This window comes from Talpa europaea (assembly GCF_964194135.1).
Source record: "Talpa europaea genome assembly, chromosome: 11".
NCBI classification, from domain to species: domain Eukaryota; kingdom Metazoa; phylum Chordata; class Mammalia; order Eulipotyphla; family Talpidae; genus Talpa; species Talpa europaea.
In genome coordinates, this window is record NC_140078.1 from 100,439,966 (window position 1) to 100,465,748 (window position 25,783).

The 25,783-nt window shown below is 58.5% G+C and overlaps 2 protein-coding genes across 2 annotated transcripts; one reads left to right on the top strand and one right to left on the bottom strand.

Annotated features, from left to right (window-relative positions):
• Window positions 1–230: 230 nt before the first annotated feature.
• On the top strand, window positions 231–5,002 carry RPUSD3 (RNA pseudouridine synthase D3; the record flags this gene model as incomplete). The annotated part of the gene is made up of 9 exons (XM_084247841.1): window positions 231–331; window positions 577–716; window positions 1,401–1,445; window positions 1,576–1,675; window positions 2,350–2,457; window positions 2,536–2,620; window positions 2,816–2,939; window positions 4,009–4,148; window positions 4,811–5,002. The coding sequence occupies 9 exons, from the start codon at window positions 231–233 to the stop codon at window positions 5,000–5,002; spliced, it is 1,035 nt and encodes a 344-aa protein (XP_084103967.1).
• A 2,063-nt stretch (window positions 5,003–7,065) lies between these two features.
• On the bottom strand, window positions 7,066–24,095 carry LOC311180181 (tubulin monoglycylase TTLL3-like; the record flags this gene model as incomplete). Its single annotated transcript, XM_084247842.1, has 13 exons — window positions 7,066–7,326; window positions 7,521–7,750; window positions 8,441–8,864; window positions 11,506–11,941; window positions 12,408–12,651; window positions 15,308–15,456; window positions 18,757–18,958; window positions 20,011–20,109; window positions 20,821–20,935; window positions 21,028–21,156; window positions 22,047–22,147; window positions 22,279–22,447; window positions 24,048–24,095. The coding sequence occupies 13 exons, from the start codon at window positions 24,093–24,095 to the stop codon at window positions 7,066–7,068; spliced, it is 2,607 nt and encodes an 868-aa protein (XP_084103968.1).
• Between the last annotated feature and the right edge of the window lie 1,688 nt (window positions 24,096–25,783).

Sequence of the window (25,783 nt, forward strand, 5' to 3'; positions counted from 1 at the left end):
CCCTTTGCCCCGCAAATTTCTTCCCAGTTCCGAGTCTCAGTTTCCCCAAGTCCCAGGCACGGGCCCAGACTCCGCCCCCGGCACCGCCCAAGCCCCGCCCCTCCCCTCCCCTCCCGCGCTGCGCCCCTGCTTGCTATTCGGATTGACAGTCTAGCTGACCAATCAGCGTGCTGCGAGCGCCCTGGGCGGGGCTTCCCGTCCGGCGCGTGCGCGCGGCCCTCGCCTGTGAGATGGGGGCCGGCCGCGGGGTCCCCCGAGTCTGCGCTGGCTGGTGGCCCCGGGCCGGGGTCCGCGGCGCGCCCAGGGCCGCGGGCGTGGGCGGCGAGGCCGGGTGATGACCCCTCCTCCGTGCGGGGGGGCGGGCCGGGGCCTGCAGTTAGGCGGGTGTGACCCCAACCTGCCGTGTGACCCCAAACCCCTCTGCGCTCGGCCCCTCCTGGGGAAGGGGGGCCCATCGGGCCGAGTGCTCGCGAGGCCCCCGTAGGCGCCGCGGCCCCGGGAAGTGTGTGGGAATAGCGGCTGGGGGGAGTGACCCTGCTGGGGGGAGTGACCCTTCGCTCACCCCAACTTTTCCAGGCCTCAGCTGCGGGCGCGCGGCTTCAGCGAGCGGCGGGGGCCCCTGGGGTGCCCGCCCGTCCCGGGGCTGCTGCGGCCGCAGGACCTCAGCCGGGAGGCGCTGCTCGACGTGCTGAGGGCGGCCGTCCTGGACCGGACAGGTGAGGGGCCGGGGCGCCCGGGCCCGCGGGGGGGGCTGCGGGCCTGGCTGGGGCCTTTGGGGTCCACTTGCTCTGCCCCCCTGGCGGCCCGAGCCCAGGGCCAGCCCCGGGGCTTCGAGCCCCCGCAGGCGTTTCCCAGGGACGGACCCGGGCTGTGCAGGCGCCTCCAGACGCGTCAGCCTGCCTGGCTCGAGGAGAGTAACTTCTTGGAAGCTTCGCTGGTGGAGGATTTATTAACTGGCTTCGCTGCTGCGCGGGCCTGTGCCGCCCCCGGCAGCGCTGGGAGGGCGCCGGGGGACACGCTGGACGCTGGCGCCGGGAGCCCGCATTTTCATGAGTTAAAGGACTGGCTAGAAAACAGGTGGACAAGCTACTTAGTCGGGTCCAGGGCTGCGAACAGACCGAAGCAGGGCCTCGTGATGGTGGGGACGGTAGGGGGCACCCCTTGATTGGGGTTCAGGTCTGTCTGCTGCCCTGACGACAGGAAGGAGCCAGAGGTGAACATGTGACATGTGGGGCGGGAAAGAGCACGTGGGGGAGATGGGTGTGTGAGGGGGAGAAGGAAGCTGGGTGTAGGGCGAGGCTGGGAGCACTTGTCGGAGAGTCGTGGCCGCGAGTCGAGATGAATGGACAGTGCTTGGCTTGCTTTCACGGTGTTTGTGTCATGCTTGTGTCATGTTTCAGGACCTCTGGTGACACTGAACAAGCCCCAGGGCCTACCTGTGGCAGGTACGGTCCGGGGAAGGGGATGTTTTGAAAGAAGGAGGTGGTGTCTGTGAGGGAGGGTGCTGGGAAGAGAATGGTGGGAGGAAGCTTTGGCTTGGAGCTGGGAACATCTTGTACTTTTCTTTGTTCCCAGGGAAACCAGGGGAACTGACTTTGCTCTCGGTACTGCCCGAGCTGAGCCGGTCCCTGGGACTCGGTGAGCAGGAGCTCCAGGTTGTCCGAGCATCTGGGAGGTAAGTAGTGGGGTGCTAGGAAGGTAGGAGGGCATCTTGTTGGGATGGGAGATCAGCTGCTTGGGAATAAGCTGTTGACTGCGTGTTGGCGTGGGAGCACACAGGTGGGACACTAGGAAGAGGAGGAGGAGGAAGCAGGTAGATCCGTACTAACCTTCATGCACAGCCTGCCTGACCTCAGGCAAAGTGTGAAACCTCCCTGAGCCTGTTCCCTCAATCATAGAGTTACTAACACACATGCCCAGGCCGCAGTCACCTGGCAAAGCCGTACTCATACAGGTGTCACTGGTAGACCTGTGAGTCTTGCCATCGGTTCGAGATGGTACTTGGGATGAACAGTTCTCCAGTTCCACACATCCAGGGGCTTGTTTGGAAATTTAATTATTTAAATTCCCTACTGTAGTTTCTGGCACATGGTGGACACTCGCCAGTTGGTGGTAATTATTCCAACGTTTGGCGCTGAGCCCCCTGGGAGCCAGGGCAAAATGAGAAACCCATTGAGGCTACACAGTCTTATTCTCAACATGAGGAATCCTTGTTTGCCAGGAGGTCTGGGTTATAACCCTAGTATCACTCTTTCTTCTACAGCCAGGGGTCTCCTTTCCTAGGATTCTCCTTTTTTGGTGGAGGACCCTATGGGACTTTAACGTCTGTGATTTGTCCCCTTCCTCCAGGGAGACCTCTGGGCTTGTCCTCCTCTCTAGTTGTCCCCAGACGACAAGCCGCCTCCAGAAGTTCTTCATCCACTCACGGAGATCCCAGAAACCCACAGCCACCTATTGGTGAGAGGTGCTGGGAGGCTCCCAGGGAAGGGAGGACCCAGCAAGCCACGCTGTGACCACCTCCGTCCTCTTTGGCAGTGCTGTCACCGATGGGATCCCAGCTACTTCTGAGGGGAAGATCCGGGCAGCTCTGAAACTGGAGCACATGAATGGGGTCGATCTTGTAAGTCAGGGTCTCGGTGGGAAAGAGGGTGAGACCGTCCAGACATATCACCCCAACAGAGAAATCAGGGGTATAGATGTGGAGTGGCTGGTTCTCCTGACCCCCGCCTGTACGGGGGCCTCACCCTGAGTCTGCTAGGAGCAGGGAGAGTCAAGCACATGTCAGACTGACTTCTTCCTGTGGCTGACACCACAGGCAGTTCCCGTGAAGTCTGCGTCCCGAAAGGACATCCTGGAAGGTGTCAAGAGGACTCTGAGCCACTTCCGAGTGGTGGCGGCAGGCTCCGGCTGTGCCCTGGTCCAGCTGCAGCCGTTGACAGGTGGGTCTGGGACCCCAGCCAGCCTTGTGGGAGGAAGGCGATGGTGTGGCTGGCAGCCACGGAGCATTTGATGGGCCCCATGGGTGGATGCGCCCAGGCCAGGTACCTCCGGGAGCCTGATGGTCATTCCTTTGCAGCTCACCTGTTTCTCTTACCACTTATTGATCCCCAGGTCGTCTCTGTCTTCTGTGCACTGTGGTTTCACTAGGATGAATCTGGGCATGTGGGTTTCGTTTTATGTGTCTTGCTGAGGGTTCACTGTGCTGCTCAAACCTGAAGATGAATGTAGTTCATCGGCCCTGCAAAGTACTTTCTTCAACTGTTGAGCCTCTTGGTTCGGGCTGCCCCGTAGGCAGGCTTCCCTTCTCGTTCTTCTCGTTAGGTGTCTTGAAAGGGATCACTTATATTCCACCCAGTGCTCCCAAGGGGGCTTTTCGATTGTCCAGCCCACCCTTTTGCCAGAAATGGAAGCAGAATAGAGCTCCCGGGGTGGAGTCCCGGCTTCTGCTGGTGGGCAGGTCACTTCTTAGTGAGCTTGGAGTTCCCCTCTGTGAGATGGGAATGGTGCTAGGACTGGCTTGTGGGGGCTTCATGGGGATGAAATGCGTTTCCATGTGTCAGGCATTTCCTGAGACGCCTCACACACAGCCCCCCTCTCCTGTATTTGGCCACGTCCTCTGGGTTGTAATTTCCCCCCAAACCATTTCAAAACTGTGTAAAACAAAAAAAGAGAATGTGTTGGCTTCTAGAACACAGTCGGGCACAGCTGGCTCCAGAGGCTCGAGGGTGTTGTCTGGATGCTGTTCCCACTTCCACCTGCCGCCGCCTCGCTGCTGCTTCCTCCCGGGCTCTCCCCTGGTGCAGGCTGAGGGGCCCCAGCAGCTCCGCGCTCACGCCCACCAGTTAGCTCCCCCCAGGAAAGAGTGTTTCTCATCCAGAAGCGTCATCAGTAAACTCAGCATCACATCTGGGATGGGGCGGGGTGTGCCCCAGAGGGGAAGGGAAGGAGCAACGTGGGTGGAACAGACAGAACGGCCACCTCCCCTGACACACCGTCTCCCGTCTCCAGCCTTCCCCTGTCAGCTGCAGGTGCACATGGCGCTTCAGCTCTGCCCTCTGCTCGGGGACCACATGTACTCTGCCCGCGTGTCCTCTGTCCTGGGCCAGCGCTTTCTACTGCCAGCCGAGTGCACCAAGCCCCAAAGACAGGTAGGCACCTGGGTCATCTGGCTGCCGTCTCCTGGGGGCGAGGGCAGGCAGCACCTCCAAATATCAGCTATGCCGCTTGGAAGTGGGGGGCAGCCTCTTGGCCTCCAAGGCCAGCTGTGAGCCCTCTCGCAGTGCGGCCTCATGCAAGGGACACCTTGTGTCTTGGGCCATGTTCTCCCCATCGGTTCAGTAAAGCAGTTGAACTGGCTGATTTCCAAACACCCTTCTCCGCCTGTGTTTTTGGCACCAGGAATGAGAGAGGTCGTGTGTGTGATGGTGCTTCTGTCTGCTCCCATGGAGTTACCCCAGAGAACCAGAGCGTTCACACGATAATTTCCCTCCATGTTAAGGCCAGTCAGCGGGGCTGGGGGGGGCCTTCGTTCCACTAGCTCAAGGACCTGGCTGTCGCTGTGCAGCTACCAGAGGGAGTCAGGCTCACGTAGGGGGTTGTCTCGGTCCACACCTGGTGGAGGTGTGCACACTTGCACTGGGTTCCCTGCCTAGAACTCAGTGACTCGGCTTCACCAAGCTGTACGCGGGGCTGGGAAGCGAGTTCACCACAGCAACTGCCCTGGTTCCCTGGTTCCGTGAGCCCCTGGGCAGAGCTGGGTACTTGGCTGCTTGGAACTTGCCCTGCTGAGCTGACCTGCCTCTCCCACCAGGTGCTGGATGCGGCCCTCCTCAGACGCCTCAGCCTGACCCCCGCCCAGGCGGCCCAGCTGCCCTTGCACCTCCACCTGCACTGTCTCCACCTCCCTGGGGCTAGGCCCCGGGATGCCCCCATCGAGCTTCTGGCACCCCTGCCTGCTTATTTCTCCAGGACCCTCCAGTGCCTTGGGCTCCGCCAGCAGTAGTCTCGCTGCTGTTCCTGCTGTTCCTGCTAGAAGGGGTGGGAGACCAGGCGAGAAGAATGAGGCCGGTGCTCCACACGCCTGGGTGTAAGACCCTGTGCTCTGCAGACGGACACACCCAAGGGCCGGCCCCGGCTAGCCCGCTTGCTGTGTGGCGTCGGGCAAATGACTTCACCTCTCTGGACATGAGCTAATAAAAGTACCTACCTCACAGTGTGGTTCTGCGGGCTCGGCTGTGACAGTGAATGTTAAGCACAGGCCAAGCTTTCTGCTGAGTTCAATATGTGGCCTTTTATTTGGCTGTTTCTACCCCCCTTCTAACGGAGGAAGTGCTAGGGGCTTTTTAAACATGTGGTAAAACACACCTAACGGAATTGACCATCTGAGTCATTTTCAAGTGTGCAGTCCAGTGGCATGACAGACACTCACGCTGCTGTGTCCCTTCCCCGCCACCAGCTGCAGGGCGCCCTTCCTCTTGCGGAACTGAAACTAGGACCCTCACCCCGCGCCCCCGCCAGTCCCTGGTCCCCACCACTCTCCTCATCTCTAGACACTGCATACACTGAAGATGTCAGATTTTTTCCTTTAAAAAACTGAAATGTATCCGACATACAAAGAAGACGTAACCTGCAATTAAATTATAAGGAAATGCACACAAAATGACTTCGCAGGCATCAGAGACGCTTTCCTCTCTTTTCTTACAGAGTAGCAATTCTTAACCCTGGCCCCACAGTAGAACTTTCCACCATGCCCCTGCAGAAAGCTTAGAAAAATCCCATGTCTCCCAGATTCTGTACCCCAAAGATTCTGGTTTAATGGTCCTGGGTGGACACCCAGCATGAACCCTTTTTAAAGGCGCCTAGACTGGGGTTCCATTGTTGAGTCTAGGTCGGAAAGCGCGCCCTATCTTGGGAGAATTCTCTCGTGAAGGCCCACGGCGCGCGCACACACCTCTAGACAAGGACTTTTGGGAGCACGAATGGACTCGTGCTGTGCCCACTCTCGTGTGACCTGCGTCGCCCCACACTGTGAGCAGCCCCTGTGCTGTGTGGCGCGGAGTCTGAGTTCCAGGCCGGAGCTTGCTACCATCACTGTCCTGCCACGGGGGCAGTGAGGTTTGGCTGTTCCCACAACACTGCTGACCGCCTGCCGCACCCATTTCCAGGCACACTTCACAGGCATTCCTGGGTCAGAGCATATGTGGGTCCCCGGGGGCGCTGTGACAAACGGCCTCACTCTGAGTGGCTCAAAACCAAGTGGATTCCCGCGCAGTTCCGGAGGTCACAAGTCCAGAATCAGAGTGTCGATGGCTGTGCTGGCTCCGAAGGTGCTAGGGGAGGCTCGCTCCTGCCCTTGCAGCTTACGATGGCTCCCGGCGTCGCCAGCTGGCGGCTGCACCGTGCCGGTCTCTGCTCGGGCCTCGAGTTTGTCTCTTCGCTCCTAACCTCCATGAAAACACTTGTCACTGCGTCATCCACGGTCATCTCATCTCAAGATCTTTTAATGGAATCTGCAAAGACCCCTCTTGTAAATAAGGTCCTATTCACAAGTTCCAGGGGATCTAGTATGGGGAGGGGGGATTGGGGGAGAGATTCCTCTCAACCCACTGCGGCTAAGAAATACCAAACTTCTTCACATGGGTTTGGCTCATGGTTCATTTTCAGGTGACCCCTTATGAGGAAGGGACAGACTCACACTCTGAAGAGCTGGGGTTTAGGTCAGACCCACCTTCTCCCTCTGTCTCCTGTTGTAAACCTTGGACCCTTTAGAAGTCACTCTGCCGCCAGCCAGCATCTCCTCCAGGCCAGGAGGGGACTTCCGGCTCCCCCCACAGGATCCTGGGCAAGTTGTCTCCTTCCCACTCAGTGTCCTGACAGCGAGGCTTGTCCCACCTCGCGCACCAGAAGGCCGGAGGTGCTGGGAGTCTGTCGCCGGGAGGGAGTTCTGGGCCTTGCTTTGTGGAGCATTTGCTGATGGCCTCTAGCTCTCATCTGGACCTTGGGGTACAGGGCCCCACCCTGCCTTTTTTCACCCTCCAACAGAAAGGAAGCCAAGGCCAGAATGTTTCACTTGTTGCTTTTTATTTGGCTCTGACTCCAGAAGGGGGCAGTGAGGACGTGCAGGAGGGCCTCGCCAGCCAGCGGTGCACGTCCGCAAGGGGTGGAGGGTTCCAGCAAGCTCAGCGTCTTCATGAGGCGTGCCTCCGCCTTGGGCTTGTCACAGAGTCTAGCCTTGAACTTGCCTTTGGCCTTGACCTTCCTAGGAAGATTTCCGACTTCAAAGCATGGAGGCCCCCAGGTGCTTCCAGGATGGAAAGAGCGAGGACGCTGGGCAGCCGCCGCCTCCGTGGGAAAGGAGGGGAGGAGGGGAAGAGAGGATCAGGAAATCTGTCCCGGAAGGGGGTTCCTAGAGAAATAAGCCCTTCCCCTTGGGGCTCCGGTCTGCCGGGGAGCTGCCCTCTGCTGGTGCCCTCCAGCCCTGCCCCGGGACTGGGCGGCGCGCGCCACGTTTTGCCGCCCACCTTTCTTGGCTTCAGGACGCCGGGTGCCCGTGTGAGATCAGGGCTGGGTGGGAAGGAAATCAAAACCTTGGCGGTGGGCAGAGTCATCAAGGCCTGGCCTGGGGCTGCCGGGGCCTCAGAGCCCACCAGTTTGCTGCACCACCATGTTCTGAGGCCCCCGCCCGGTGGCCGGAGCACAAGGGGAGAAGGCAGCTGGGCTTTGGTGTAGAGACTGGGGAGGTGGGGGGGGGCTGTGGGAGAAAGAGGCACTCTGAGAGCCTGGGGGGGGCCCAAGGCGGATGGACTGCCCCTCAAGGTGTGCGTGGACGGCGGGGAGGCGGGGGGGAGAGAGGGCAGGAGCGCGAGGGCGGATGGAGCCCTCCCGGTTCCTCCTCCGGAGGCAGTGGGGACAGCACGGGGTTTGGAGCCCAACAGACCTGGGTCTGCATCCCGGCTCTGCCCCTTCTGAGCTGTGCAACCTCGGGCAACTTGCTTACACTTCCTGACACCTCGGCTGGAAAATGGGGATAATAGCACCCACCTTGCTACAGTGCTAGGACTAAAGCTGCTGGCAGGGCCCGCGCAGGGCACACTGTTAAGTGCTGCACAAATATTAGCTCTTCTCCCCGCTGGGCGATACGCCTGGGGGCAAAGGCAGACACTGTGGCAGGAAAAGCTCGGGCTCTGGAGAGAGACCTGACCTGGCCCCTCGGAAATTGGGCAGCTGCCCCCACTGGGGCGACTGCTTGGCAGGAGGTGCTACTCATTCGAGGTGCTGCTCATTCGCTTGTGTATTTCTAAAAAATACTTTGTAATTGGTGGCTTTTACTTGCTCCTGGGGGCGCTCTGGTGGGGGGGCGAGTCCAGGTGGTTAAGAGGAGCTTGGAGGGCGGGAAGACATTGCCTAGGGACCCTGGGAGGTTTGGGGGGGATGGTCTTACCCAGGGCCTGGGGGTTCTTCGGACTCAGTGGCAATCTGTTCAGGGGATGGGGCTGCCTGTCCCCACTAGCAAAGGCCATGGTGGAAATGCAGCCCATCCTGGTCGGGGGGTCCCGCTTTTGGAGCCGGGGGTGGGCCAGGGCTGTGGCGCTTTTCGCCTTGCCTTTCTTCCCCTTCCCAGGGGCCGACGTGGTGGCAGTGGCCGGCTTCTCAGTGCGCCCCAGGCTCCTGGCCCCAGCAACTCTCCTAGGAGCTGACCTGTGGGTCAGGGTCCCCCAGTCCTTGCCTTCCCCAGAACCGTGCAGCAGGCGAGGGAGTCCTGGGCGGATCCCCATCCGCTGGTGACACAGCGCCAAGGGCTTCTTGATGGTGGAGCCCTGCACTAGGAGCTGGATACCCACGTACTGCGGCACCTCCACGGGAGGCTGCGGAGAAGAGGAGACAGGCCCGTTCAGACAGTGGTGCGGGAATCCTGGGCGCAAGAAGGCACAGGGCAGGGGCATGGGGTGACTTTCTAGAACCCTTGGTTGGGAGACATTTCTAGGCAGAGAAACGGGAGGCCCATCTCGTCATCTCAGGGGTCTGGCCTGGAGACCTGAATCAGTACCAAGAGCATCCCAGAGCCTCGGGGTCAGGAATGGAGTGGGGGAGTCTTTTGCTACCCCCATAAGCACCCTCCACCCCTTGTCCCCACTGGAATGCGTGTGGCTTGACCCTGCAGCTTCCTGAGTTGAGCCAGACTGCAGAGAACCTATGACAGTCATGGAAGAGGCCTGGCGTCTGCCTAGAGCCTCAAGTGAACCCTGGTTGTGGGAAAGCAGAAGCGGTAGGCGCCCGGGGAAGAGAAAGCGACAGTAAATATGCAGAGGGAGGAGGTGGAAGGGGTCTGGAGGGGAGCTGCCCTGTGCTCCCCCATTGCCAGCAAGCCAAGCCGGGGGCCAGGAAGCCCACCCCCGCCAGTGTCTATCTTGCTAACGACCCTCCTTTAAGCTGGAGCTGGTCTGCGGATCTAAGAAGCCTGACTAGACTCCGTCTCATCGAGCAGGTGAAAATACAGGCCGCCGAGCGCCCAGGAAGCCCAGCTGATGAAGAAGAGCTCACCTTTGCGGAAGAATTGCGGCAAACAAACGTAGAAGGGATGACAGAATTAGTTTACGGTGCTGTAGCCCAAAATAAAAACAGAATCTCAAAAACAATCAGGGGGGCCTCCCTGGTGGCGCAAGGGGTTAAGACGCAACCTCTGACGCTGTCTGCAGGCACCGCAGCACGGGTTCAATCCCCCGCCAGGGAGCTACCCACATGGCGCAGCAGACCTCTCCTGGCTTGCCTGTGCTCCCCTCAGCAGTGTTATTTCGTCAGTCTGCCTGTTCTGCTCCCCACTCTGTCTCTGGTGCATCCTCTCACCCCCCGCACCTCTGGCCTGTACCCCAGTTCTTGTATGCATAAATAAATAAATCTTCAAAAAAAATCAGGGGACAAGGAAGACAGGAAAATTTGGGTGACTGGCACACAGCCTAACCCTCCCCTTACGGAGGGGACTGAGACAGAGGGGAAGACGCAGCCTGCCAAGGAGAGGTCTGGGAGCCCCACCTCGACCCCAGGGCCAGCCTGAGCCTCACGATCCGAGACACTCCACAGGCAGCGTGGGCCTCCGGCATCTCAGCAGGTGCTGAACATCACCGCGCAAATGTTCTTGCCAAATACGTTTAACCTGAGCCTCATCAAGCTGCTTGCCCCAGCTTCTCGCTTACAGGACATTCGGACAACAGAAAAACAAGCTCAACAGCACCATGAGGAAACAATCAGATAAATCCAGGATGTGGGGCAGTTCTACAAAGCCACCAGACTGAAGCTACAGAAAAAAGAAAGCAGTGGCGTTCCAGATTAAGAGGGAGCAGAGACAAAACGGTCAATGTAGAGTGTGACTCTTGACTATGTGTTGGCTTAAAACACAGAACCAAAAACAGTCAGCTAGTAAAGACATTTGGGGGCAACTGGGACATTTGAAAACAGCAGTCCCTACGCCAGACTTTTGGCTCCATCCCCAAGGTTAGGGCCTCCTGACACCTGTGTCTTTGGGCAATTCTGGCCCGGGAACCAGCATTCAGGATCCGGCGCTCAGGAGATCCTGCTCTCCCCTGGGCTTTTTCCATCTGCCTATCCTTGTATTTCCTCATTTATATTTTTTGAAACCAAAATGCCCACATATTAAGGTATGATCAGTGACTGTGACAACGGCCAGGACACTGCGACCAGGTGAGCAGCACCTTCTCTCCCTGTGACCGAACCGTGACAGGAGCCGAATCCCCATTGGAAGCTACGTAAATCAGCTGCAGGGAATATTTCTTAGAAACACTTCATGTCAGTTTTCTGACTGATGCTTTTTAAAAATCCCATTCTATTCCATAAGTGGACTCATCCCTTTTTGAAACATGGTGAGTAAAATAACTACACGATGAATATGATAATAATGATGATGATGGCAGCAGCTTCCAGGACTGGCTTTTACTCCGTGTCCTGGTACTTCAGCGGGGAGGCCGTCAGCCATGAAATGCCTGCCCACCTTATTAGGTAACAACCACAGCTAAGCCCTGGACGGCATTGCTACCTGGGAAGCGTGATTCTGAAGTGCTTACCTATAGCAAGCCATTTAATTCTCACCACCTTATAAAGTAGGGTCTATTTTCACCCCCACTTTACAGATGAGGAAACTGAGATCCCAGAGGTGGGGAAGCCGTTCTCCGCCACAAGCTCTCAGTTAGGGGGCAGGGAGGTGAGCCCAGGGTTTATGGCGTCTGTTCTTAATGCTGTATCACAGGCCTCTCTGCAAATACCGGCCGCATATATTTACTCATTTCACCCTCCAGACCCCCAGGGGATGTGAGAGCCCCTCTGCTTCACACCTGAGGAAACAGAGGCCCAGGAGGCAAGGTGTCTGGACTGAGGCACTGAGGCAGGACCAGGCCTTGAACCCGGTGTCTGAGTAGAGAGAGCCTATGCGCCTCAAAGGCGCTGCCCGGAAGGGGGGCAGACTCCTTGGGCGTGGCCAGGGCCCGGCTACCTCACCTGCTTGTAGATGAGCTCGAAGGCCCCCGTGTCACAGTTGCGGTCCAGCCGCCGGTCGATGACCACGCGCAGGGTGTCGGCCTGCACTCCGGCGCAGAGGCGGGCGGTGACGGCCGTGGAGGGTGCCATAGTGGGGCTGGAGTTGATCTCAATCAGCCAGGGCTGGAAGTCCTCCCCGAACACGAAGTCAGCACCGTAGAGCTCGAAGCTGGCCTTGCGAGACTGCACGGTGTCCTGGGAGGTCTGCAGGGCGTGGATCACAGCCGCCTTCATGCCCGGCTCCATGACGGTGGCCCAGGCGTCCGGGGCTCCCACCTCCTGCAGGTGGGCCTGGAACTTCTGGCTCGACCACATGTTGTCTGGGGGCAGCAGCGGGTGTCGGTGGCACGAGTTCTCCAGGTGCTTCTGGATGGAGTTGTTGCACAGGTGCACGGAGCTGGGGCAGAGAACAGAGGGCTGAGGCCTCGGGCGAGACGGGCCAGTCCACCCCGCTGTCCTGGACCGGGAGGTCAACTCCACACAGCTTGGAGCCGCAGGGGTGGCTTCTCCCGCCCCCACGTTAACATTACCACCTGCCTCTCTCCTCCTGCATTTCTCCTGAGCCCTCTTTATCTTGTTCTAAGTGTTTGTTTTTTTTGAAATAACAAATGTCACCTATTCATCTTACGGCATAGGTGAGCTCTTGCTGGCTGGGCTCTTGCTCTGCTTGCTTCTGTATCCCGAGTGCCAAGATCTGCGAGTGGCACGGGACCACTCGGTAAGGGTCTGCTGGGAGGGAGGGTGGCGGAAGGCCGGCCCGCCTGCCTGCAGTGTTTGCCCCCAGCATGGCCCTGGGATCGCCCGGTCCTTGCCTGCTCCCCAACTAGATCAGGAGCTCACGGGAGGTGAGCGGCGGGGCTCACTTGTCCAGGTTCCTCAGGGAGAAGGGCTGCGTGGAGAAGCGGATGTAGCTGTTGCGGTAGAACCACACGGTGAGCGGGTTCCAGTCGGTCACCAGGAACCATTGTCTCAGGTCAAACTTGGTGCCAAAGATGAGCAGGGGCCGCTCGATGTACTTCTGCACCACCCACTTGCCGTCCTTCAGCAGCATGGGGTTGCAGTCCACCAGCCGCAGCATCTCCTCCAGGTGGTCCATGCACGTGATGCCTGGGGGGGCGCCCAGGGCTCAGGTCAGGAGGGCAGTGCAAAGGCAGCTCACGGCCCCCCACGGACCTGTGGCCCACGTGGGCGAGGCTGCCTCCTGCCTTCCCTGAGCCCTTCCTGAAAGCTGCTTATCTGCTGATTAAAATTTCTTTTAATTAACCAGTTTTGTTTGCCCGAAAAGGAGCACGGCAGGTCCTCAGTACACCTGGTCCTGTGAAAATTCCCCAGGTCGTGGGAGTCTCCCCGAACCGAGTTTCACGGGACCAGCACACTGACACGTGGTCAGGATTTAGAGCCGCGCGCCAGCACCTGGTGAGTGTTCAGTGTTACTCCCGTCATCATCACTGGCTGGAGTTTCTGGCTCCGAGGTATGTGCATTTTATTTCTTCGGTGTTATCCAAGATAGAGCACCAATCTGCACTCCCAGGAGTGTGTGTGACTGTGTTTACCCTCACCTTACCCCGCACTGTATTTATTTTTGCCATTTCTAGGTAGAAAATGGTATCTTAATTTCTGAAGTCTTATGTCTTTTATGCTTATAAGGAAGGCATCCCTTTAACGCAGATAAAGGCCAAACTTCCAAGGCCAGCCTAACACACTAACCAAATCCCCTTCCTGCACTGTTTGGAAGCTAAGGCAGCCTGATCACCGGCAGCGACACTGAGTAATTTGTGCCAGCTTCCCAAACTCCTTTCTTAAGAGGCCAGAATAATGACCAAGGTTCCCACGGCCACGGCGTGTTGTGTGACAAGACTAAGTCTGTACGTGCCCTTTGAGTCAGCAATCTCATTTCTAGGAATTTATGAAGGAAATGAAAGAAAGGCCACACAGCTCGCTGCCCAGGATGTCCATTGGGGTGCTCCTGTAATAGCCATCAATCAGTCAGCAACTAGGAAGCAACTGGTTGCTCTAAACAGCCACAAGTAAAGGACTGGGTAGTTCCACGACAGCACAGTAGTGCCCCCCTACTCAGCAGCTTCAGCTACCTGTAGTCCCCTGAGGTCTGAAAATATCACATGAGATATTTTGAGAGCGAGCGAGACCACGTTCACATAACTCTCATGACGGTATACTGTTATACTTGTTCTATTTTATTATTATTGCTGTTCACCTCTTATAAATTAAGGTATGGATGTAGAGGGGAAAAACACAACATCTATAGGGTTTGGTGTATCCCCTGGGGGTGGGGGGTGGACACTGTGGGGTTTTATTTCCTGTCGTGAGTGCTGTTTCCCGGGCGTGCTCACTCTGTGACGACTCACGCTGTGTACTCCAAACGACCCACTCTGTGTACTCAAAACGTGTCCCCCTCCCAGTGAGGAATCCCCATGCACATTTTACTGAAGTTTTCCCACAAAATGGAGAGAAAATGTTGAAATCTGTACATGGGGACTCATTGTATCATTCTCCTTAGTTTTGTGCCTTTTGAAAGTGTCCATGAGAGTGAGCGACAGAGAAATGACTACTCCGTCTAGATGTTCTGAAACGGACTGATCTGTAGGCTCCACTGTTAACAAGATGCAAAAGAGAACTGAGTAATACTAGTGTGGAAAAATAAAGTAAATTTAAGAAAAAGGACGCTACAGAGCAGCACGTTCTTGGCTAAAATAAAATGCACACACTCTTTCAAAGTGCAAAGAAAAGGTTGAAAGCAGCACATCACCAGGGGAACCCAGTGATCGCGTCGTGAAACGGGGGGTGCAGTTTGCTTTCTCCTTTTCTAGACTGCCTGATCTTTTCTTCTTCTTTTTTATTTTTTATTTTTTATAATAAACATGTATTTTCATAAGTGGAAAAAGCCAACATAACTATTTCCAAAGAAAAGACCACCCTGCTGGTTTAGAAGTGACATCCCTCAAAGGTGTACCCCCCCCTGGCCCCCCGGAGTCTGCAAGAGCATCACTGGACACAAGCGAATTCCCCTAAGGGCCATTGGGAGGTTTCTGGTGCCAAAAATCTGTTTTCCACATCTCAGGAGTCCTGACCAATTTTTAAAGGCTGGCTAATACCCACCCCCCCCACCAGCTTGCTAGCGCGTCTTCAAATTCCATTCACACTGGGTCGAGCAGTCAGAATAGCAAATATTAACAGCGCTTCAGGGGCAGTGATTCTGTAAAAGCACAGGCGCCAAGTAATTTACAGGTATTATACTCATTCGAGCCTTCTCGGGGAGGTATTATTGGCTCCCTTTAACCAGTGATAAAAACGGGGCACAGAAGTTAATTAACTTGCCCAGAGACTGACAGATAGTGGGAGCTGGGCTTGGCTCCCAGCGCCCACCCCTTACCCATCGCTCTGCACCTCACAAGGACGCCCTGGTGAGATCGGAGAGCCCTTAGGTGACAAGCACGTGAGCATCACAGACCCGAGTCAGTCGTAACCCAACTCTGAGGGCAGGGGAGGAGCTGGCAACATTTATGGGGGTGATTACTCCTCACTTCACAGGGGGCATTATCATCATCATCCCTCACAAATGAGGGATCTGAGGTTCAGAGAGGTGAGGTAACTTGCTCATGGACACGCAGCAAATCAGTAGCAGAACAGGGATGTGAAACCAGGCAGTGTGGCTCCAGCGCAGCCTGCGCTATTAACCTCTCCAGCCCTAGAAGGGGAGCCTGCCTGTAGGGTCCTGGTACAGGAAACAGGGACTGACCCCCACCTCGTCCGCGGGACTTGGCTCCTGGTTTCACGATCCAGATGTTGCGGTCTCCTTCCATGTCAATCTGGGGCACCACGGCCCGCAGCTGCTGCAGGATGTCTTCACAGCGCTGGACCTGAGAGTCGAGGTGCCTGAGCTCTGCCCCCTCGCTGTGGGGAGATGATGCACTTGGACAGAGCTAGGCCTGGGGGTGGCCTGCTGGGCAAGGCTGGGAGAGACACAAGCGCCCCTGGCCGTGGCCCAAGCAGCCTTGGTCACGGCCCCTCTTAAGATCCAGGCAGGTCTCCCAAACCTCCAACCTCCACCCCTGCAAGCTACTCTCCAATTTTAACCAACGTTAAAAATGTCCCTTGTGGAATCAAGCCATCGCAGCGTCTGACGAGGAGGCACCCCGAAGGGCAGGACACTGTGCTCGGGCTCACTTAGCACTGATCCTCGCTCCGGCCCCTCCCGATTTAGAAACGTGGAAAGTGCAGCTCAGAGAGCTGCCACACTGGCCCAAGGCCACACGTTGAATTAAGGGGCCGAGCCAGGGTGCAAGCCCTGTGCAAACTGAGCCCTCCACTCACAGGTGCTTTTGGGTTCATGCCCCCCCCTCCGCCCCAATCTGGACCTCACAGTGGTAAGTGGGTCTCCGCCTACTCACACACCTGGGGCTCACACCTCCTTGCCCTATTTCTCCTCCCATCACTTTCCACTCGACACCTACGCGGTGGTCCTGTCCTCCTCCCGGGCAGGCCAGCGCCCTGAGAAGGTTTCTGCATCGCTCTTCTCTGTGGTGCCCCTCCCAGGCAGCCTTCCTGGTGCTTACTAGGTGCTCCCTAAGAGTCTGCTGAAGGCTGAGCGGCCGGTAAGTGAGCACTTTGGCAGGATTCAGGCTCAGCAGCCGGGCTGGGGGACAGAGGGGTTCACAGACAAAGAAGGAGCCTGTTCCCTCCAGGACACAAAACATCCCGAACTAGACCAGGTCACAAAATCCCCCAGATGGACGTCCCAGGCACACTCTCCTGACGCCCCTGTTTCTTTCCTTCTGAGTGAAGAGGAAGGAGGCCTCCCTGGGCTGCTGACCTCTCTTACCATCTCAGCCTCTTGAATGTCTCCAGCCCTGGGGAACTCACTGTTTTAACAAGGAGGCTGTGGCTGCTGGGGCCTCAACCCGGGGACAGCCTAATGGAAGGAAGGTCCTCATGAAGCACCTTAGGAATAGCCAACCTGAGTCCCGACCCTTCCATTTCCAGAAAGGACACCGGAAACTTTCCCATGGGCCACTGCATAAAGAATCCACTCAGGGCCTCCCCTGGTGGCGCAGCGGTTGAGCGCTGGGCTGCGAGGCTGCCCGCAGCCTCTGCAGCGCCAGTTTGTGCCCCGGCCACCGGGCGAGGGTCCCACATGGCGCGCAGACCTCTCCTGCCGCCCGCTGCTCCCCTCAGCAGTGTACTTCGTCAGTCTGCCTGTTCTGCTCTCCCCTCTGGCTCTGGTGAATTCTCTCACCCTCCCGCGCTTCTGCTGAGGGGAGCAGCGAGTGGCAGGAGAGGTCTGCGCGCCATGTGGGACCCTCGCCCGGTGGCCGGGGCACAAACTGGCGCTGCAGAGGCTGCGGGCAGCCTCGCAGCCCAGCGCTCAACCGCTGCGCCACCAGAGGAGGCCCTACAATTATTTTTTATATTTGTATGCATTTTCCCCTGAGCAGAAAACCTGCTAGGCAAATTCCAAAAGACTCATGGGTTTGTCTGAAAAAGCTGAGCATCCCAGCAGCAAATCTTGAATGTGTGCATGATGATGCTAACTCTCTGCACTGGGCTACTCAACACTATTTATATATTGCAATATTTTATATGATTCCAATTCTGAGAGATTCCTACAGCGCTATACAACTTGCCCCATCTTTTACAAGTACAAAAAAACTCAGGTTCTCTATACGGAATGTTCTGACTTGGTCTTGATAATGCTCAGTTGAACTAGGTTGCATTCACAGAGTCTGGTAGCTCATGGAAAAAGGACAGGGTCACCTCGATTTCGTTTTGAGACTTAAAGATATTTATCGAGGATGTGGGTTTGCTCAGTATGTCATTCACTCACAGGTCACTTATGAATTCTTCTGTCTCCGCCCCCCAATCAATGTGTCTGTCCACTCCCTCTGTCACCCCCACCCCGGCTGGCCTCTCCTCCTGAGTGGGGTGTTCCTGGGGGCAGGGACTATACCTATTTCTGGAGCCTGACACAATGCTTGGCACACAGGACAAGCTCCTGTGTTCTCCGGCCCACCCTTCTCCCTCCAGTCTCTCCTGCTCAGCTGGGCTGAAGGGACTCGCTGGACGACAGCCTCCAGGTCACCGCCAGGCTCCCTTCCTCTGCTCAACCACCTTTTCCCAGAGCATGTTCTGAAACATGATGCCCCCAGGCTGCTTGGGGGGCATGAGGCCACCCCTGTACAGGGCAGATGCACACCCATCTCCCTTGGGACTGACAGTGCCCGCGGGACCTGACAAGCTATGAGTCGAGGAAACCTGTTGGCTTAACTTGGGCTAACCTGGTGTCTTCCCACCATGAGTGACCACAAAAGCTCTTTTGCAAAAAATCGCTTTTTTCTCACCCTGGGGAGTTACTTCCTGGGTAACACCAGCCTCCAGGCAGAAATAGAAATGACTCACCTAGTTCCTAGTTTGGAAGTGAACTCGGAACCTGTGTGAGCACGTCCTAATTCTCCTGTCCAGTCCTACCCTGGAGGCAGACAGATTTCTAAAGCTATTTCCCCTTGGAGGGAAGCAAAGCTCAACATGACGGGTGATGTGCCCAAGGTCACAAAGCCAGGACTTAACTCAGGTTGATCTGACAGCACAGGCCTTGACCTCAGCGACTGGGCTAGGCCAAGATCCAGGAAGTGGCTTAGAACCTCATGAAAGCAGTGGGAGCCCTTGAGGGTTCTTGAGCAGGAGAGGAGCAGGGCGAGGCTGTTCATACAATACTGGCGTTAGGTTGACTTTTGACCTTTAAACTGTTCCCTCCTTCCCTGTCCTCTCTCCTGCCTGCCTCCCCAACAAAAGGGAGGCCTGCCCCTGGTGGCGCAGTGATTGAACACTGGGCTGCGAAGCTGTCCGCAGCCTCTGCAGTGCCAGCTCGATCCCTGGCCGCCGGGTGAGGGTCCCACATGGCGCCCAGACCTCTCCTGCCGCCCGCTGCTCCCCTCAGCAGTGTACTTCGGTCCTTCTGCCTGCTCTGCTCCCCGCTCTGGCTCTGGTGAATTCTCTCACCCTTCCGTGCTTCTGACTGTACCCAGTGTATAAATAAATAAATCTTTAAAAAAAAAAAAAAAAAAGGAAGGCCAGGGGAGAAGGTAGGGGCTGCCCTAGACACAGAGGGTCTGCCTCTGAGCACCAGCTAGGAACACGGAAGCTCCCTGGAAGCAAGGCTCCCAGCAGGGCCAGGGCCCTGGCCGCCGGCGTACTCACTGGACCACCTGGTAGTAGCGCTGGAGGAAGAGGGACCAGCGCTCGGGGCTGAGGTACTGCGGCGCCTCCAGGTCCTTGTCGATGTCCACGTGGGCCAGGTTGTTGAGGTGCTCCTCGCAGGCCCACAGAGCGTCATCCACAAACTCTGGGGACACCGTCACTGGCTTCTTCTCCTGCTTCTTCTCCTTCTCTTGCTTGCCTCCTGCCGAGACAGGGAGGGGCCTGTCACCATCCCACAGCGAGGACACAGTCCCTAAAGCTGTCATTTACCTGAAGCCTTACCCTAAATACACCCGTGGCCCAGCACACCCTGCATCTCCTACTGCCTGACGACTGTCACTCATCTGAGGCCTTGTCTAAATTCACCTGCAACTCAAGGATTCCTTGCTGGCCCCAGGGTCCCAGGACTTGCCATTTCCTTGATTCTCCACCTAGATGTCCCCAAGGCACCTATGGTCCCAGCACCCACCTGAAGCCTTCTCTGCTCCTGAGACCTCTAACACTTCTGAGGCCCTCATGTCTGGATACTGGCTCACGACACTTGTACCTGACACTCCCGAGAGAGAGGAACAGGGAGGTCTTCAGGGGAGAGGCAGGACTTCTCCTCCTGGCAGAGCTGCCCCTTGCTCCCTGTATCACTGGCTGACGGGCTCCCGACTTACGGACTGGGGCCTCTGAAGTCAGAGCCACATCCACTGAGGGGAAGGGTGAGCAACAGTTGGGCCAACATGCCAGGAGGGTTTCTCTGTGCCCCCCTGCAGGCACGGGGGTCCTTAGGCCATGTAGGGATTGACATCACTGCTTCTTCCTCTCAGAGACCTGAGCTGCCCGTGGCAGGCCTGAGCCTGGCGGGCACGAGCTGCCCTCTTAGAGTGGCATGCTCAGCCAGAGCCAGGCCCGGGGGCGGGGGCTGAACGAAGCCGTGGGTCCATATGGACAGGAGAGGCGGGCGCGTGGGTGAACAGATGAGGGAAGGAACGGAGGACAGACAGATGGCGGGCAGGGTGGGAAAGCAGGCGGGTAGATGGGTGAATGGGTCCTTGGAAGGCCAGGCAGGTGGGTAGGGAGTGGGGCCAGACGGATGGCAGATGAGGGACAGGTGGGGGAGACGAATGGATGGGCAGGTGAGAGAAGGTGGTGCTGGGGTATGAGTGAGGGGATGGATGGGTGGGGGTGACGCACAGGTGTGTGAATGCACAGATGGACGAGCGTGGGAGGCTGAGCGGATGGGGGAGCACAGCTCAGAGCGCTCACCTGGGGCGGCCTCCTCTTCCGGTGGGCGTGAGCCCAGCCTCCGTTCAGACTTGACCACCAGCTTGAGAACGTTGCGGGCAGCTGTCAGCCGGAAGTCCTCTGCTCCCGGGCGGGGGAGACGCTGCTCAGCCCCTAGACTCCAGGCCTGCTCTGGTTCCGGAACCTAATCATGACCTGCCCCGTTTTGGATCCGGAATCTGATACCCTCTTCTGATTCTAGAACCCAGGTTAGAATCTGGCTCCTGTTTCATTTATAGAACCACACCCAGAATATTGCCCGACTTGGCTCACGTTCACCTTTCAGAATCTTACTGGACCTGGTCAGCTTTCTCTCTTCTGATCCTGATTCACTTCTGACGCCTATTCTGGTCTGAGAGTAAGACCCAAAACTTTATTTCAGAGACGTGGAGACTAATCTAATCTGGATCTAAATTCTGACCTTTAGAACATGTTCTGGAGTTCGAGACGGTTCTGCTTTAGAAGCCCAGCGTCTAGGGCCTTTTCTCGATTTGAAATTCAATCTAGCCAGTGAAATCTGAATTTGGATTCACAACTCAATCAACTGACCAGCCTTGAGACCAATTTAGGCAGCTTAGCTGTTTCCTAACAGACTAAGCTCAGTTCTTCTGGAAGGCTGGGTTGACGAGCTGGAGGGCCAGACGCTGGGAAAGACGAGGATGGGGGTGGGGGGGGGCAGCCTGCCGGGTAAAGGGGCACGAGGAGAGAGAGTCCTCGCTCTCCAGCGTGAGCCGGGGCTTCAGTCCTCCTGCAGCCTGAGGGGTGCAGGCGTGGGGCTGGGCCCCTCCTCACCTATGAAGGCTTTCCTGTCGTCCTCGGCGCCCAGGCGGTAGCAGCGTGGGAAGAAGGAGTCCGCGTCAGCCTCGTCAAACCACGGCAGATTCCGGAGATTGACACACAAACCCACCTGCGGAGCCAGCCGGAGTCAGCCGCTGAGGGATGGCGGACCAACCCCTCGCGGGCTCGAAGCTGCCGCGTCTGCTCCCCTGGGGCGCCCACCTTTGTGGTGAAGGAGCCAGCCCGGGCGTAGTGGTTGATCATTTGATCCTTGCACAGGAAGCGACAGTCCAGCACGTCCCGGCGAGTGGTCCAGATGAAGTAGGGGATCTCGTTGCGAACCATGCGGGACTGCGGGAGGAGAACAGAGGCTGGTGGGGCAGCCGAGGCCTGAGCAGGCGGGCGAACAGAAGGCAGCTTCCTGATGGCCCTGGGCCCACGGTGTCTTCGGTAGGTGGGGAAACACCTTCCTCCTCTAGATTACGCACCGAGGAAGCAGAGAGCAGCCTCCTGTCCGGCGCGCCCAGGTGGTGACTGAGTGCCATACTTGGTTCTGGCACCTGGACACCAGGACTTGCTGAGTGGCAGGACAGCGAGGCCAAGCTGACCGGCACACAGCATGGGACACATTCTTACAGCGCTACCCCTCACCTACACCTCCATGAGGCAGGACTGTTAGAACCCGTAACACCGCATCCTCTCCACAGGCCTAGGCGCGAGGTGCGCCTTCCCCCCATTTCATAGATGAGGGAACTGAGGCACGGAGAGGGTGACTGACTTTTCCCAGGGCTCTCAGGGTCAAGCTGCCAATACTCAGCCTTCCCCGACAACAGTGGCCGTTGGGGCGCCCGCCCCTCAGTACTCCCTTCCTCCCCGCCCTCACACCAGCTCCTTCCAGAGGTTTGAAAGTCCTTCTGGCACCCCCTTGCCGAGGGCAGAGGAAGGAGATGAACCTGGGGTTTTCATGCTGCCGGGGAACGCCCGGGTGTGGAGGCTGTGCCGGCTCCCCAGCTGACCCAGCAGAGTTCCCATCCCAGGGCCAGCCTTGTCCGAGCCCCTCGCGGCCCTCACGACGGTGTTGCCATGTCTAGCCATCAGGGAAGCAAACGGTTTTCACTACAGATAGGAAACCGAGGCCCCGGGAAGGAAAGGACCTGCCTGACGGCGGCCCGCTGACTCCGGCACGCTCCCTCCAACACGCCGGCCCCAGCTCCGCCCCAGCCCGGCCCCGGCTCGCTTACCATGAGGGCGTGTGTCCCGTCCTGGTCATCGTAGTCCAGTAAATCTTCAAAGCCCAACAGCGGTGGCGGCTGGAACGCGTCGTCGTCCTCGTCATCATCCCCTGTGGAGGCGCAGACCAGGCCTGATGGGGCCCCCGTCCTGGACTCAGGGGTCCACACCAAAGCGGCCCCCGGGACGGTGGGAACAAGGAAAGGAGCTTGGGAGCTGGCGGAGAGGGAGGACGCTGCTCACCGTCCTCCGTGGTGTCACTGTCATCCGTGGCCAAGCAATCCAGACCCTGCTGCGGGGGCTGCAGGGCGTCGCCGGAGTGGAGGACCATCTTCTTCTCCACCCAGCCCCTCCGGCGCAGGAGGCAGCGGATCACCGGGTAGCGGCCTTGGATCATGAAGATCTTCTTCTGCTGCAAGGTGGAGAGAGGATGCTTGTTCAGCAAGCGCGGCCTACACGACAGGCACCTTTGCCAGCCCGGGAAACATGGCAAGCGGCACAAGGTAATGACCATTAAGGTAAAAGCTAATACTTTTCAGCATCTACCATGCACAAGCACTTACATCTATTACTATAAAATTTTAATGCATAATAGTGTCCCCTTTCAATTGATTATGAAACAGAGCCAGAGAGAGGTTGAGTTGCTTGGCCACACAATGCTTAAAGTGACAGCAAAGGCTTTCAAATCCAGACTGGCTGTTGCCAGAAACAGGATACTTCTTGGGGGCCCAGAGAAAGTAGAACTATGTGTGGCCAGGAAAAGCTGAGGCGCCATGAAAGTACAGAGCTGGGCCTCCCTGGTGGTGCAAGGGGTTAAGACTCAGCACCGTGAGGCTGTCCGCAGCCACTGCAGCACGAGTTCGATCCCCGGCCAGGGAGATGCCCACATGGCGCAGCGGACCTCTCCTGTCTCCCTGCTGCTCCCCTCAGCGGTGTACTTTGGTCAGTCTGCCTGTTCTGCTCCCAACTCTGTCTCTGGTGAATCCTCTCACCCCACCCCCACGCCTCTGGCCTGCACCCCAGCTCTTGTAAGATTAATAAATCTTTAAAAAAATAAAAAAAGAAAGTACAGAGCTGAGCAAATGGCAGCTTAGAGAGGAAAGCATGTGCAAAGGTCCTGAGGCTGCTCAGAGATTGGAAGGAGTTGGAAGGAAGCCAGGGGTGAATGGAGTATAGAAAATGAGCGGCAGAGGCCCTGAGGCAGTTGGTTTGGCTACACTGGACAGCACTTCAGGGCTCGGAACAGACTTGGATTTTAGATGAAGAGCAACATGCAGCAGTAAAGGCAACGAGTGACATGGTGGGTCCCTGTTGGGTGGAGACTAGAAGGCGGGAGGCAGGGAGGCCAGCATGTGCAGGAAAGAACTCGCAATAGCTGGAATGAGGGGGGGGACAGTAGAGATGGGGAGATGGGGTCGAACTGAGGCTCCTTTTGGAAGCAGACATGACGGCTGGGATTGGCTTCGTAGGTGAGGGAACAGAAAGGACAGACTTGTGACTTGAGCAACCAGGTGACGGGGCCGGTTACTATGATGGAAGACAGGTCTGGGGGGATCAAGAGTGTGATTTGGGCCACGAGCCTGAATGCTTGTAAGATCCCTGGGGGGAGAGGGGCAGAGGGGGCTGTAGGCATGAGGGGCGCGTGGGGTGCCACGCGCCATCCAAGGACATAGGTATGGGGAGGACCCCGGGAGCTACGAACGTCCAGAGGCAAGTGAGCAGCAGCCAGGGAGGGCAACGGAAGGGGACAGTGTGCCCCAGTCTAGACGAGGGGCGTGGGCGCAGCGTGCAGAGGGAAGTGGGGCCCCAGCCAGACCAGGGCCGAAAGGCGGCTACTGGGTTTGGCTCCTTGACCACTGGTTCTTGATGGGGGCGGAGATCTGGGAAGCGGCGCTGGAACACGGAGAGGAACTGGAAGGTGGGTGGAAATCCGGGGTTCTGCGGACGGGGGGGGGGGGGCGCGGGCGGCAGGCAGGGGCGCACGGGGGGCCCGCCTGGCCCCGCGCTCCGACCTTGACAGCGCGCTCCACGTGCGTCCTGGCGCTCCGGAGCCGGCCCATGTGCTGCGGTCTGGCGAACCCCCAGAGCGCGAGGGAACCTGCAGGAAGACGCAGAGCGGGGCTGGGCCGGGCCGGGGGCTCCCGCGGGCCTCCCGCGCGCCCGAGGCCGAGGCGCCCTCTCCCCGGCACCCCTCGCCCGCCGCCCCCCGCGCGCTCCCGCCCACGCCCTCCGCCGCGGGCTTCTCGTGCGGCCGCCGCGGGCCCGAGCGAGGAGCCTCACCGTCCGGCGCCGCCTCGCCCGGGGCCGGGGTGCGCGGGGGCCCCCGGGGGTGGGGGCTGCGGGCGCGCGGCTCCGGGGCGAGGCGGGCGTCGCGGTCGCGGCCGCCGGCGGGCGCGCCCTGGGGCCGGGGGGAGGCGGGGCCCGGCCATCGCCGCGCCCCCGGCGGCCGGGACTCGGGGCCGCGCGCCCAGGGCCACAGGGCGGCGGGGCGGGCGCGCGGCGCGGGCGGCTGCGGCTCCCGCGGCTCCCGCGGCTCCTGCGGCCGGCTGCGCTCCCCCGCGTCCTCGGGGCGGGGCCCGGCGGCCCCGCCGGGGTGCGCGGAGCCCGGGCGCGCGGCCCCGGCTTCCCCCGCGCTCGGCAGCGGCGCGCTCCCGGGGCCCTGCATGCGCCCCAGAGCCCGGCTCCCCTCGGCGCGCCGCCGCCTCTCGGGGGAGGGTCCCGCCGGGCCCGGGGCGGGGGGGAGGGGGGCGTCCGCTCCGTGGCCCCGCCCACTGCTTGTCGTCGCCTTGGAAACCATTCTCCAGGCACAATCCGGCCACCGGGGGCGGGTTCTGGGCGTCCAGGGCAGGGGGTTGTCTCCCTCCGGTTCTAGAATTCTGGGCCTCACCTGCTGCAGACTCTTAGAGCTGGGGGCCCCCTGAGGTGGAATCGCAGAGCACCGGGCCGCCGCTTACTCTCTGCGCCATGCTTCCCTAGAGGGCACCCCTGGGATTCCCTGGACACCCACGGGATGTCGAGCACCGGGTGCTGGGGAGTTGGGACCCCAAGAACAGCGAGAGGTGGCCCCTGACCCCACGGAGCTTACAGTCCAGTGGGGGGGAAATAAACTGTTCTCAGTAGACAAGACCAAGAACAGTGGACTGAAGGGGTCACACTTTAGATGGGCCAAGGACGTCCTCTCCCCGGAGGGGACATTTAAGCTGAATCCTACAGAATGCAAAGGAGGTCGGAGTGGGCCGGGGGAGAGGGGCGGACGCGCTCCAAGGAGAGCGGGTCTGGATAGCCCCAGCACCGACTGTCAAATGTGACTGGAACCCAGGGGGGCGCCGCCCACGGGGCTGGGTCAGGGTAAGGGGATGGTCTGAAAGTCCGGGCAGGATCTGGGGAAACAATGACAAAGTGCAGCGTAGTCCCCCAAGCCCCACCTTGAACTCACTTGGAACTAGGAAAACAGGTCTTTGTTTGAGTCAACTGCAGATAAAACAAACAGTTACGCACAGCCCCTTTTGGGGGTAGCAGCAAAGCATTATCCTCGAAAGTCACAGAGGAAATAAAGTTCCAGGACTTTAAATAATTAGCCTCAAATCACACACAGAACCGGCAGGTCTGACTCTAAGTCTTGATACTACGCCACCACCGCCAGGCCCGTGCCCTCCCTCAGAGGGTTGCCTGGTGGTCATGGAAGTACCAGGGGCACGGGTGGAGGCAAACTAGCAGTGCCAGTCCAGGAAGGACTCAGGGAAGAGAC